This window comes from Pterocles gutturalis, unplaced genomic scaffold (genome assembly GCF_000699245.1).
Source record: "Pterocles gutturalis isolate BGI_N339 unplaced genomic scaffold, ASM69924v1 scaffold48223, whole genome shotgun sequence".
Classification (NCBI taxonomy): Eukaryota; Metazoa; Chordata; class Aves; order Pterocliformes; family Pteroclidae; genus Pterocles; species Pterocles gutturalis.
In genome coordinates, this window is record NW_010127441.1 from 18,132 (window position 1) to 29,819 (window position 11,688).

General features: G+C 37.7%; 1 protein-coding gene across 1 annotated transcript; it reads right to left on the minus strand.

Annotated features, from left to right (window-relative positions):
- Positions 1-5,842: 5,842 nt before the first annotated feature.
- Positions 5,843-6,721, minus strand: LOC104465996 (histone acetyltransferase KAT6B-like; the record flags this gene model as incomplete). Its single annotated transcript, XM_010079276.1, has 1 exon — positions 5,843-6,721. A coding segment is annotated over exon 1 (621 nt), but the record flags the coding sequence as incomplete, so codon positions are not given.
- Between the last annotated feature and the right edge of the window lie 4,967 nt (positions 6,722-11,688).

An 11,688-nucleotide genomic window follows, 5' to 3' on the forward strand; every position in this document is an offset into this window, starting at 1 on the left:
CCAAACTGGAAAACTAAGTTGATTAGCAGTCGATCTACACCTGGGGATCTCTCCTGAAAAAAAAATAATCATCTGCCAAAAAATAGCAGGCAACTGCAACTGCAAGTTACCAAGGTTTTTCATCACCCATTTTACAACAAAGTTCCTGCAACACCAAGGAACAACACAGAATTGTTATCACATATCAACTGCCACAGAAAAAACACCCATGAGTCAAGATTATCACTATTACTGAACACACAATAGGAAAGACTCTTACAATATGTAAGGATACAGCACTGACAAAATATGCAAGGTAGTTCTCCTTACATCTAAGGCAGACTTCTCCTATTACGATATTCTAGAAGGAATCTTGATAAAAGAGATATCCATTTACTGAGTAGTTAAAGAAAAATAATCTTGGAGGAAAAATGCAAAGAGTAAAACCTCTAACTGTAGTTTAGGAACCAAATGTCACTCCCAATTAAGACAGAAGAGTTCACAGAAAATAGCACAGATGAACAAACAAACAGGAGTGCTGCAACTACACAGGATTTCTTTAACTCACTGCTGTCAGTTTCAATACAGGAGTCACCACAGTACATCACACCAACTAATTTTGAAGAGAAACTACCAAGAGAATAAAATTTTAGCAGGCCTTAGGATTAAACAGCTTGCAGTATAAGGTTTGTAATCTCTCCTTGCAATAAACAAAAATCATGAGCACATCATGCAGAACTATGTTCCTAAACATGCAGCCTGGAGGAAAAAGGATGAGTATGGTCTTCCCTGACAGTCCTACAGGAAACCGCAAACAGATGACCTGTTTGCAGAAACTAAGTCACTGACATCAGAAATTGCAACTCAGTCTCCCCCCGTGCCTCGCCTTATGAGGGAGCAGACCAATCAGCAGACCAACCTAACTTAGTAAACAGCACTGCATTTTGGTGCTGAGACTCATTCTCAGGAGCACAGGCTCCACACAAAGCCACCTACAAAGCTGAATATCCCCTCGTGTAAATTTGTAAGATACATTGTGTACCGCTTCCTTTCTGCCTAACTTTTCTGTTTCTGCTCAGTGGAAAGTCTAGAGGCCAGAGAGAAAAAGGTAGAGCAAGCAAAGAAATCTCAGCCAACAGTCTCTTGTTGCCTACCCACAGGAAGGCAGGAAGCTGAAAAACTGAGCAGGGAGGAGCCTGGATGCCAAAAAACCAGCTCTCTATAGATTGGCCCTTTGCCTGAAAGACAGAAGGAGAAACACCCAGTGTCTGCACTGGCACCAGCTACAAACCAGAAAACTGAAATTCAACCCATGCCAAGTTACACTTTAAAAAGCTAAATGTACATAGGCCAGCGAAAACAAAATTAGATAGGAGTTCAGAGTATGAAAAATTAATAAAACAAGTTTGTTTCTCCATGAAAGTCAGCTTAGAAAGACAAACTGAAAGTGAAAGGGGGGCTTAATAAAAAATTTTCATGCCAAGAATCAGATGGAAACTACTATTAACACACTTGCTGAGCTGTTCAAGAGAGTTTTCAGGAGAACCAACAAAATGCAGTATGGATCAAGTAATGACTGCATCTTTCAAAGTACGCTCCAAGTAGTAATTATTCGAAACATATCAAAGATGTAACCACTGAGATACACTACACATTCCCACAGTCCTCTGAAAGTGTTACAATGGCCACTGCCTCTTCGCCTTTTAAAGCTGTATTTATCCTTTCAAATTATGTTTAAAAATAAGTAAATTAAGAGCTGTCTACAGCCTACCAACATACGCTTCTTCAGGTTTATATTCACATGGCATTTGAGCTCAGGAGATGGCTAAATCATAAGACTTAGCAGGTTTCATGCAGTTCCCAAACTGCAGAACCTTCCTAGTGCTTGTCCAAGTGACAAGGAAAACAAGGAACAACACAGTGCATGCACACAGAAAACAGCGCCAATACTGCCATTCTACAATTGACACCATTAAAGTTAAATTAAACACCCATTTAAAGACTAATCATAACTTTTAAAAATCCCTTTACTACTGCATTTCCAGAAGTGGATTTTAATGCATCAAAGGCTTATCAAAGAGCTAAGTATCACTGAAAACGTTCAAGTTGATTTTCCTCTCTGCTCACACCCTCTCCTGCTACATTATCAGCTTTTACACTGTACTTTCTGATTAACATACGCAAATAGCCCTTTTCAGAAAATGCTGGGTGAGAGAGGCTGTGAAGCACGAGAGAGAAAACATCTATGTAAGATATCCTGAACATAAGGAAGAACACATAAGAGCAGTTAAATTGTTAAAACTAACCATGCACTGCAATTTAGTGAGGTGCACGAGATCGAACTACTGAGCAACAAATTTCCTTCTTTCCCTGCTTTCTTGTGCATGTGTTTTTTCTTTTTTTATTTGTAAGAAAGAAAAGAACATTACAAGTCTTCATCCTTTGATTCAAGTTACCTGTCCACACCAAGTAAGCATCTACCTTCATGTAACCACTAGAATATAACTGTGACATCCTTTTGAAATGTAATTTCTACTACTCATTACACTTTATGCAGACTAGACACTATATAGCTAACAGCTATTGACCTTCCAAAGGAATTTGTTCTTCCTATGAGCCTTTTGCTTGCATCTCTTCATACAGAAGTGAAAAAGCAACCCACCTCCAACTAGGAAATGAAAAGGGGTGGAGGAAGAGAAGATTCAAACAGCTATGCTGTATATTTCCTCTTCCCGTAACTCAGAGTTGACACACCTTTGCCCAAATCCAGAAGGGTCAGGATAACACTTGAAGGAACCATACCATTTTTTACACAAATGCTTCCTTCCGGGCCTCTGGATAACAGGAAGAAACACAGCAATACAAGCTATACCACTGTAACTACCTGCAGCTATTTCTACATCTAATGAAACAAGAGGATGACATTAGTTCCATTGGATCATCCAGTTAATATGAAGATAAGAAAAGCAGTTCCGTATCACCACCACCAAGAGGAAAACCTAGCAATTCCAGCTCCCTGTTCCACATAAGTATTCTATCAAATGCAAAACACTCAACACCCTCATAATACAGTCAAGCTTCCAGGTCTGCAAAGCTAACTTCAGCGGCACTGCATTGCAATAGTGTCAATCCCCTCAGTGTACTAGATATTCTGATGCCTCGGGGCAGGGTGGGCAAGGAGTGGAGGGTGGAAAAGGAAAAAAACAAAGAAACCCACACCAAAACAAAAACGACAGAAAAAACACATACAGGCAGTACTATATCTCTTCTGATCACCTTCTACTCATTCAGGAAGAAAGGTTCAGAGTCTGTATTTGGTATCATGAGTGTGAAAGTTCAGATTGCCAAAGAGAAGCCTCTGATACGCTTCTAATGCACTAAATCTTTTAACTGTCTCATCCTGATTAGATACTAACTATGCATTTAAAAAAATCAAAATTACTCAAACTTTTGCAGTCACCTAAACAGATATCTGCACATCCTCCTATTCTTTCTTCTCCTCAAGGAAAGCCAACAGAAGAGATACTTGAACTTCACCTCTAAGTATTTAAAAGCAAAGCTCCCAAGCAAACAAAAAGAGCCACTCAAACAAAAAAGCAACTCTTACAGTGTTAGCTATATAAACAGCCAAAGAAATTTTAAAATACAGTCTCTTCAAAGACTAGCCATTCCTGAGAGATGTTAATTGGCTACATTTTATTGCATAAAATTCAATAAATAAACTTGACACACTCCATACTGCCACTTAAATACTTGCAATAAAAATAGCCTAACAGTTACACTGCAGTGTCATTCTGCTCATTCATGACTTACCATCAACTACAAATGAACATGCAGTCACATCCCAATAAGAGACGCTTATTTACACTTACTTTCAGAACAGTCCTTCAAGTCTATTTAAAGCCATACAGCTTGAAGACCAGCAAAAATCCCATATTTAAACCAAGTCTGTACATCTTTGCCCAGCAATCTGTGCCACAACGAGGACAACTAAGCAGTGCACTACACCGATATGCAACTCCTGATTCACCAACCTCACAGCAAAACTATTTTTGCAAAAAAAAAGAGTGTGTGCTGAACAGTTCTTAAGCACGCGAGTTACACTGCTAATTTTGAGGCACCCAAATGAAAGTTTATTTCTTGCCAAAGGATTTGGTAGAGAAAAGATTTGTTTGGCTAACTTCTAAAAGACAGATTTATCCTTATATCAGTATTTTAGCATGGCAGTAATGGCTTTTTCAGTACTGTGACCCAACCACCATTCCCTGCAATGGATGCCAATCCCAATAGGTAGCCTAACAGGGAAGATTCTTGCTTCCAAAGAATTCACATGAAACATCCTAGTATTAGACTATTTTGGTTGCTCAGTACTCTAGCCTTTAAATTTTTCATGCCACTAGAGTATCAGAATTACAGAACAATCTCTGAAAGTACTTAAACAACAGACAGCTTTATTGATACAAGTAATTAAATCTTTATACTGTATGGCTACAGCAGTAATTGCACAGCAAGCAGCACATCTGAATTTCCATTCTGATTACTGAGCACGAAGCTCCATGCAACCTTCAAATACCAGAGAAATCCAATTTGACAGAAATAGATATCCACATATAAAAGCAATCACATTTAACATATATTTACAGAAACTCACAAAAATCAACCTACAGCTACCAACATTTGTAGCACCACCTCTGGCAGTTCCACAAACAAATGTTCTTGTAGACTTCACTAAGTATCTCTAACACAAGCACCTTCTACTCTGCAACCTCCAGCACCTTACAATCAGCTGAAGGAAAAAGGTGAGTGAAAACCATCATACAGTTTCTAGAAGGAGACATTAATGGCACTTCTACAATGGCAAAGTTGTCTGGGTTATTCCATGCCAAAAAGAACAGCCACCAAACTTTACAACTGAGACAGGGCAGCAGGGGGTGGGGGACAGAGGGGGGAAACTAACACCACAACAACAAATAACTAACAAACCACCAACTTACAAATATTCTAAGTAACGCAATTCAAGTAGAAGAGGTAGCTTTTCTTCCAAGTACACTGAAAATTCAAAACATAGTTCACCATACTAAATGGGGAATGATCAAAGAATGCCAACAGACATTGTGTGTCTTTGGCACTATCCCTTCATAAACAAAACACTAATTGACACCTCCTTCTCCCTCAAGGCTTAAATCCTGTGAATAATTAACCTGAAAACAAAGACCAAGCAACAGCAAAAGTAAACCCATGTAGGAAGTCCAACACAACTGAAAAAAGAGGAGGATTCTGATGTTTAGCTCAATTTGTCACTCTGATGTCTTCACTTATATTCCTAGAATATTTACATTAACTCCAGTTCCTATTAACTGTAGTTTTAAAGATAAGTATCTACATACATATGTCTTTAAAAATAATAGTTCTAACAATCTTAAATATCAAGAGGTCTACTGGTAGTATTTCAGGTCGTGTTCAAACTACAAGAAAATCAGCACATCTGTGCATAAAATGAAGTTAAAAGGCCACAATCAAATCCCATTGCAGGTTTCACCAACACCAGTCTGCCAGTCAAGACAAAACAATCTCACACCTAGAAGAGAGCATAGAGCTGCACTCTTCCCTGCTGCTCTGTTTATCTACTGAAAATCCAAAGAGCAAACTATCCAACACAGACTGGCAAGACGCAGGGAGCTAAGTAAGCTTCCTTTACCACATCTGATTCTGCATGGATCTTTGACATGCATCCTCACTTACATATATTTAAACAGGTAAATAAAAAACAAGAAGAATCATTATTTTTGCATTAGGTAAATAAACAAAGAACAACAAGAATAATTTTTGCATTACTACATTTGCTCTCACTTTTCAGACTTACCTGGTCTTTTTCATGGGGTAGAAGGCTGACAGGTGGAAGAGAAGCTGGGAAAGTGCTGGAGTATTTTGGAGCTCCTTTGCTTTCCAAACTGCCATAATTCACTCTATACTGAGGTCCATCCTTCAGTAATCTCCCATTGTTCACAGCGCGTTTGGCCCCCAGACGCAACCTCTGCTGAAAGGCAGGATTGTTGAAAATATTTGCTAGGTCATTTTGACTTCTCAAATACTTCTCTATGTTTTTCAGGGAGGAGCCATTTGGTTCCTGAAGCCCTTCAATTGCTCTTCTCAAAAGTTTATTCCAATCCACATTACGAAGCTCATTACAAGCTCCTCTAGACCCCTTAACAGATTTAGGAATAGTGACAGGTTTAACAGCTGAAAACCGTCCAGGATTATCTGGATCCTTGTATGATGCAAGGCCTTTGTTGGTAACTTTAAGAATAGAACCATCTTGAACACTAAGTTCCAACTGTTCCAAAACAGTCTTCTTATCTAATCCATGGGAAGCACAAACCGCATGACATATTCTCTCTTCAGAAGGCCTTTGCTTTTGCTTTTTAACTTTTTGTATAGCTTCAAGAATCCACTCCGTATAAAGAGGGTTGGCAAGTTTTACCATGGTTGACCAGTAATTGTTTCCAGCCAAGGGTTACCCATAGAGGTTGCTCCTTATCCTTTTAGCAGATCTTTCAGAAGTTATTCACACCTCAAACACAAATCAAAGGATTCTACACACTGCTTGGATGCATATCAAAATTATCCATCCTGAGGAATCAGAAAAGGCAGGGAAATAGCTGCTGACTGAAACTTCCAATTTACTTTACTGTTATGGAAAAGTAGAAAGGATTCATGTGTGATGACACTGGTACATCCTTACAACAAAGTTTGTTGCAACCTTTAAAAAGAAAAAAGAAGAAGCAGGGAGAGAATACAGTTAACGCTGAAGTAGTAAAAAGAAACAGAACGCTTTCAGACACGCATTCATACTGTAGATGCTGCGGCATGCAAAAATCTTTGTGAGATTATATGAAATGTTCATCAATTCCCACCCCACACCAATCAAGTAATTATAAAATCCTTCTAATTTGCATAACATTCAGTGGATTTAGTTTTCCTAAATTCGACCACCGCAACACTTAACCTACTACTGACTTGTTGGACAATTTCCATCCAGCCATATACCTGAAAATATTCTTTAAACAAACTGCCTACAAATAATTTCTAGACTCACTGGTATAAGAAAATTACAGTTACTACCTGCATGGACTATACATGCACTAAAGAAACCAAACACTCACCAAAAAAACAATCCTCAAGCGATGAAGGCCAAATTATTAACCACTGCCATTTCTTACAGTATGCTGTCTGTAAGTGCCACGCTGTATGTTGATTATACAACTCAGAAAACTCAAAAGCAAAATATCAGAACTGAATTACTAGTATTATATCCTTCATTAATACCTAGATACCCTACAATACAGAAAGGAATCAAAAAGGGACTACACACCCTAAGGTGTGCAGTAAAGAGGCATGCATTTTTGACACAAACTCTCAGGAACAGAAACGAAAATGAGGCATTTCCACATAAACACACTGTCAGCATGAAGACACATAAAGAGGTCACATTGACAAAATAAGTTTCAGTGACTCATAGTTTAACAAACAATTTTCTTTACTTATTATGGAATATATCACTCCAATAGACAACTCAGTGGCTACAAAAACTTATATAAGGAACCTACAAGAACATCTTGCTCAGGAGTTTATTCATTCTGCAGGACAATATATGGAAAAAAAATTTAAAAGATACAAAAATTAAACTAAGACAGACACCTAATGAATAAATAAATATATTTGAGGTATTAGTTTTTTCTGCCATTAAATGTGAGGGAGAACTGTTGAAGGCATTAACAGAATTGTAGCATTACTTCAAACCAAAGGAAAATAAATGAAAAACAGAAGCAGAATGTTTTCATTCTCAATATATGTGTTGTCTTGTAAAGTAGGAGATTCACCAACTTCAAAACAAAATCTAAAACTGAGTTAAACTGAAATCACATTCATAAAGCTATGGCAAGCAATCTACAACAATAACATCTGTGATTATGCAAGTTTTAGACCTCTTTTTTTTCCCATTTATTCCAGTTATCTTGCATTTCAATCATGTTTAAAAATTGATTAAATTATAAACAGAAAAAAAACCTTGAACTGATGCAGTGATTAAATCATTTTCAACTTGTTAAAAAGACTCTTCTGCAACTGTGAAAAGAATGAGCACAAAAACGACTTTTGGTCCCATACCTTCTCCTTCCCCTACACCCTCAAGAATCTCTTTAAATATTAACTCCAGATCATGTTTCACACATTATTACATCTACACAACAAGATCCATAACAAAAGAGCAGTTGGTTATTGGTGAACATAAAACTCTTGTATACCCAAATAGTAGAAATATTAATCAATTCCTTTTATGAATTTGTCATTCTTCAGGTTTGATTGAAGCTTAAGCATTTTCAGATCTAAAAATATGAAAGTTCAACTGGCTGCAAGAATGAAAAGACACATTCCTGGCACAAATACAGGGCCTGAACATTTAATTGGCTCTCATACTGAACCCTATTGATCTACATGGATAAGATCGTGTTTCCTCCTTCCAGTCCGTACTAATGTAAGTTGTATTTGATAACTGTTCTGTGTATTTCAAGTATTTGTAATAAAACAATAACTTGTTCTGTAAACAGACGTTTTAATTTAACCCAGCTAGCAAAAGCCATTCTTACATTGTTTATATTCACTGTTTTCAGATAATTCCAAAATAACACTGTAGCTGCAAAATGCAGACAAATACAGGGAAGAAAAAAGCTTCCATGGTATTATGAATCCTACAAATCCTCTCACAACTTTGATACTGAAAATATAATAATACAACAAAGCAAAACTCTTTATATAGTGGAGACTCACTCACATTTAGACTATTTTATATGCTCTGCCTACAGATTTGGAAGTTCTCTGCAGTTGCATCTAAAGCCTCAGATTCCTAGAAAGCTAGTTTTAAGTTTAAAAGTTATTTAGTTGGGCTGTTCTACCACGAGTCTTCATTAAGACAGACAGTACTTAATTAAATGCTGAACACTGCATTTGCTGAGTCAGACTTACTTGCCTCATTTTCAAGCCTACTGCAGTACTGTTACATTAAATCTCACACAGGCAACCACATCACTTCCATTAAATTCCAGAACACACAGCGCAGGTTCTGTTCCAAGCACCTGGACATCGATGAACATTTCAGTATAAATGCTATAACTTGTGGGTTACAGGAATTTTTATTGGTCAGTGACTGTGGCAAGAGGTGAGCATAAACCTGTATCTTCATGTAAAGTCTGCTGCTTGGTACAGGACTTTCACAGCAATATACATTCAGAACTACATTTTCACTTATTTACTTAAAGCTCCCTATGTGTAGTACAACCTCCTGCATACTAGCGCCTACCAATCAACACTAGTTGAGTGTATCAGCAGGAGCATAGAGTCCTCAACACATAGAGCAGGATATTTCAAGAGGAAAATCAAGGCACCTGAAATTCACAACTTCCAACAGAATCTAAGTTCACTCTGCTTTAGGAAACCATGCAAAGCTCACCTGACCCAATTTTGGAATTGTTTTACTACAACCTAGAGTTTCTGTTATTCTGACCCTTTGATTGTACATCTACTTGAATTATAGCACCCTGATCTCCACAACCGATACAAGGTCTACCGTTCATAAGAATCAGAATAACCTCTTAACAATAAACATCTTTGCCAGCAATATAATTCATCTCAGTGATCCTGGAGCTGTAAATTAAAGAGGTTTTTCATAAATCAAGGTAAGACAGGTTGATCCAAGATTGGCAATACAGCAATATGTACATATACATGCTGAGCGACTGGATGAAGACAAACAAACTGCTTTACAAACCAACCTTCCAGATCCAACATAAGAGGCTGCACAGAGGTTCAAAATGACATACAGGTTTTTAAATTTAGAACTTAATTTCACTAAAACCACAAAAATGTGGTCATACATCATTTAACAGAAAAAGTGTATTGCTTACTCAAACAGATTTTGAAGAAAAACCAGTTTTTAAGAGTGATTACAAATTAATAGCAAGGACCCATGTCTATTTATTAATTTTCCTCCCCTTGTAATTAAATAACTTTTAATCAACCCTCAACAATACCCATCCAATCACAGATTAGATTTTGCAGATTGTTAAGTGCATATGACCACTTCCAAGTTTTACAGCAGCAGTCATTAAGCTCTTTCTATGTCATATGTCATATTTCGGCTTCCACACTCTATGGTATCTTATTCTGAAAAGAAGAACACTTGAGAAGGTTTGATTGCACTATATTACCAATCAAGTCTGTTAACAAAACTGCTACTGAAGAGCTGCAAAACATAAGCATTTGGCGAGTAAAGTGCATTGCACTACCTTTAAAACACGAAAAGCCATCTCTACTCACAGCTTGTCTCTTTAGCGAAGTCATAACTTATCAGATAAATACAAAGAAGTTGCAAAATTGCAGCTTGGGATTTAGAATGAATGCAAATATATCCTTTATAAAGCACACACCTATTGTACTGCTGATTCTAATTAAAGAATGCACTGACTGAACATGTCAGTCTTAGGTGTCATCACTAATACTATAATCCTGTAATAAGGTCTTTTTTAAACTGAACTAGCATCTGGAATTATTTCCAAATGATCCAGATTGTGAAAACAAGCTGGGTAGTCAGAAAGAAGAAAAGAACAAAAAAAAAGAATAGCTTCCTCCCCCCAAGAAGCAAAATTAAAAATTATTACACAAGTATCATTTCACAAAACACAATCTAAAGTTTGGGGGGTTTTTTGAGAAAGTAATGAAAAATTCGCTTTGGCTGCCTTAAGTGTAAATGCAGTTATACTTTAAAAGACTGATGTTAACACAAACACCAAAAAAAACCCCAAAACCCCATTAGAAAAGAGGGGCAAGAGGGGGGAAGAGAGATGACAGCAACTTGTGCAACCTGCTGGTGACCTGTGAAGCACAATTTCATTCTGCTTCCTCCTACCTGTTCTGTACCCACTCAGGAGAAGCAGCAGCAGGCCAGCTCTCTGCTGCAGCATCAGGGTCAGGTAAGGATTGCAGCAGAGGAGGAGGAAGAAGAGAAGACTGCCATTGCATTCAGTAAGCTTTTTGCCATTTTTCTTTCCTCCAAGCCATTACTTAGAATTAAGCAGCTAATCAACTCTGCCTTCCACCCCCATCTCAATTAATGATGCAAAAGAGACACGATATTGTTTCCACATCGCAAAATACATTCACCTCCAAAGAGACAGAGAAAAAGCAGATCCTGGCAAGGACTCCTAGCCCACATGATACTTAAAATTACTCAGATCATGAAGCCAGCTATTGTATTATTCCCTATACAGCATACAGTTTTCAAGGAATAAGGAAGGGCAGTGACACTTGCACATGCTTTAAATAGGCAGATGATACATTATTATAGCTTCAAAACTACACCAAGGGACTTAGGAGAGTGGGGAGTAAAAGTGGTACATGTGAATCAGAATGATGAAGTGCTTCAAGTTTCCAATACCCCACTAGCTAGTTTAAGATCATATGCTAAAAAGCAGTTCACAACGTGACAGCAGCAGGCACCACCAGAGGAGATAGCATCAGCACAACATGACACCAGCGAAATCACCCAAATTCACCCTCCCCACCCTCCTCCATGGAACTTCTGACCACTTTAAAATATGGTACTGGAGAACATCAGAGAGCAGGGGAAGGTAATATTCACTGCCAGCAGTTAACCTG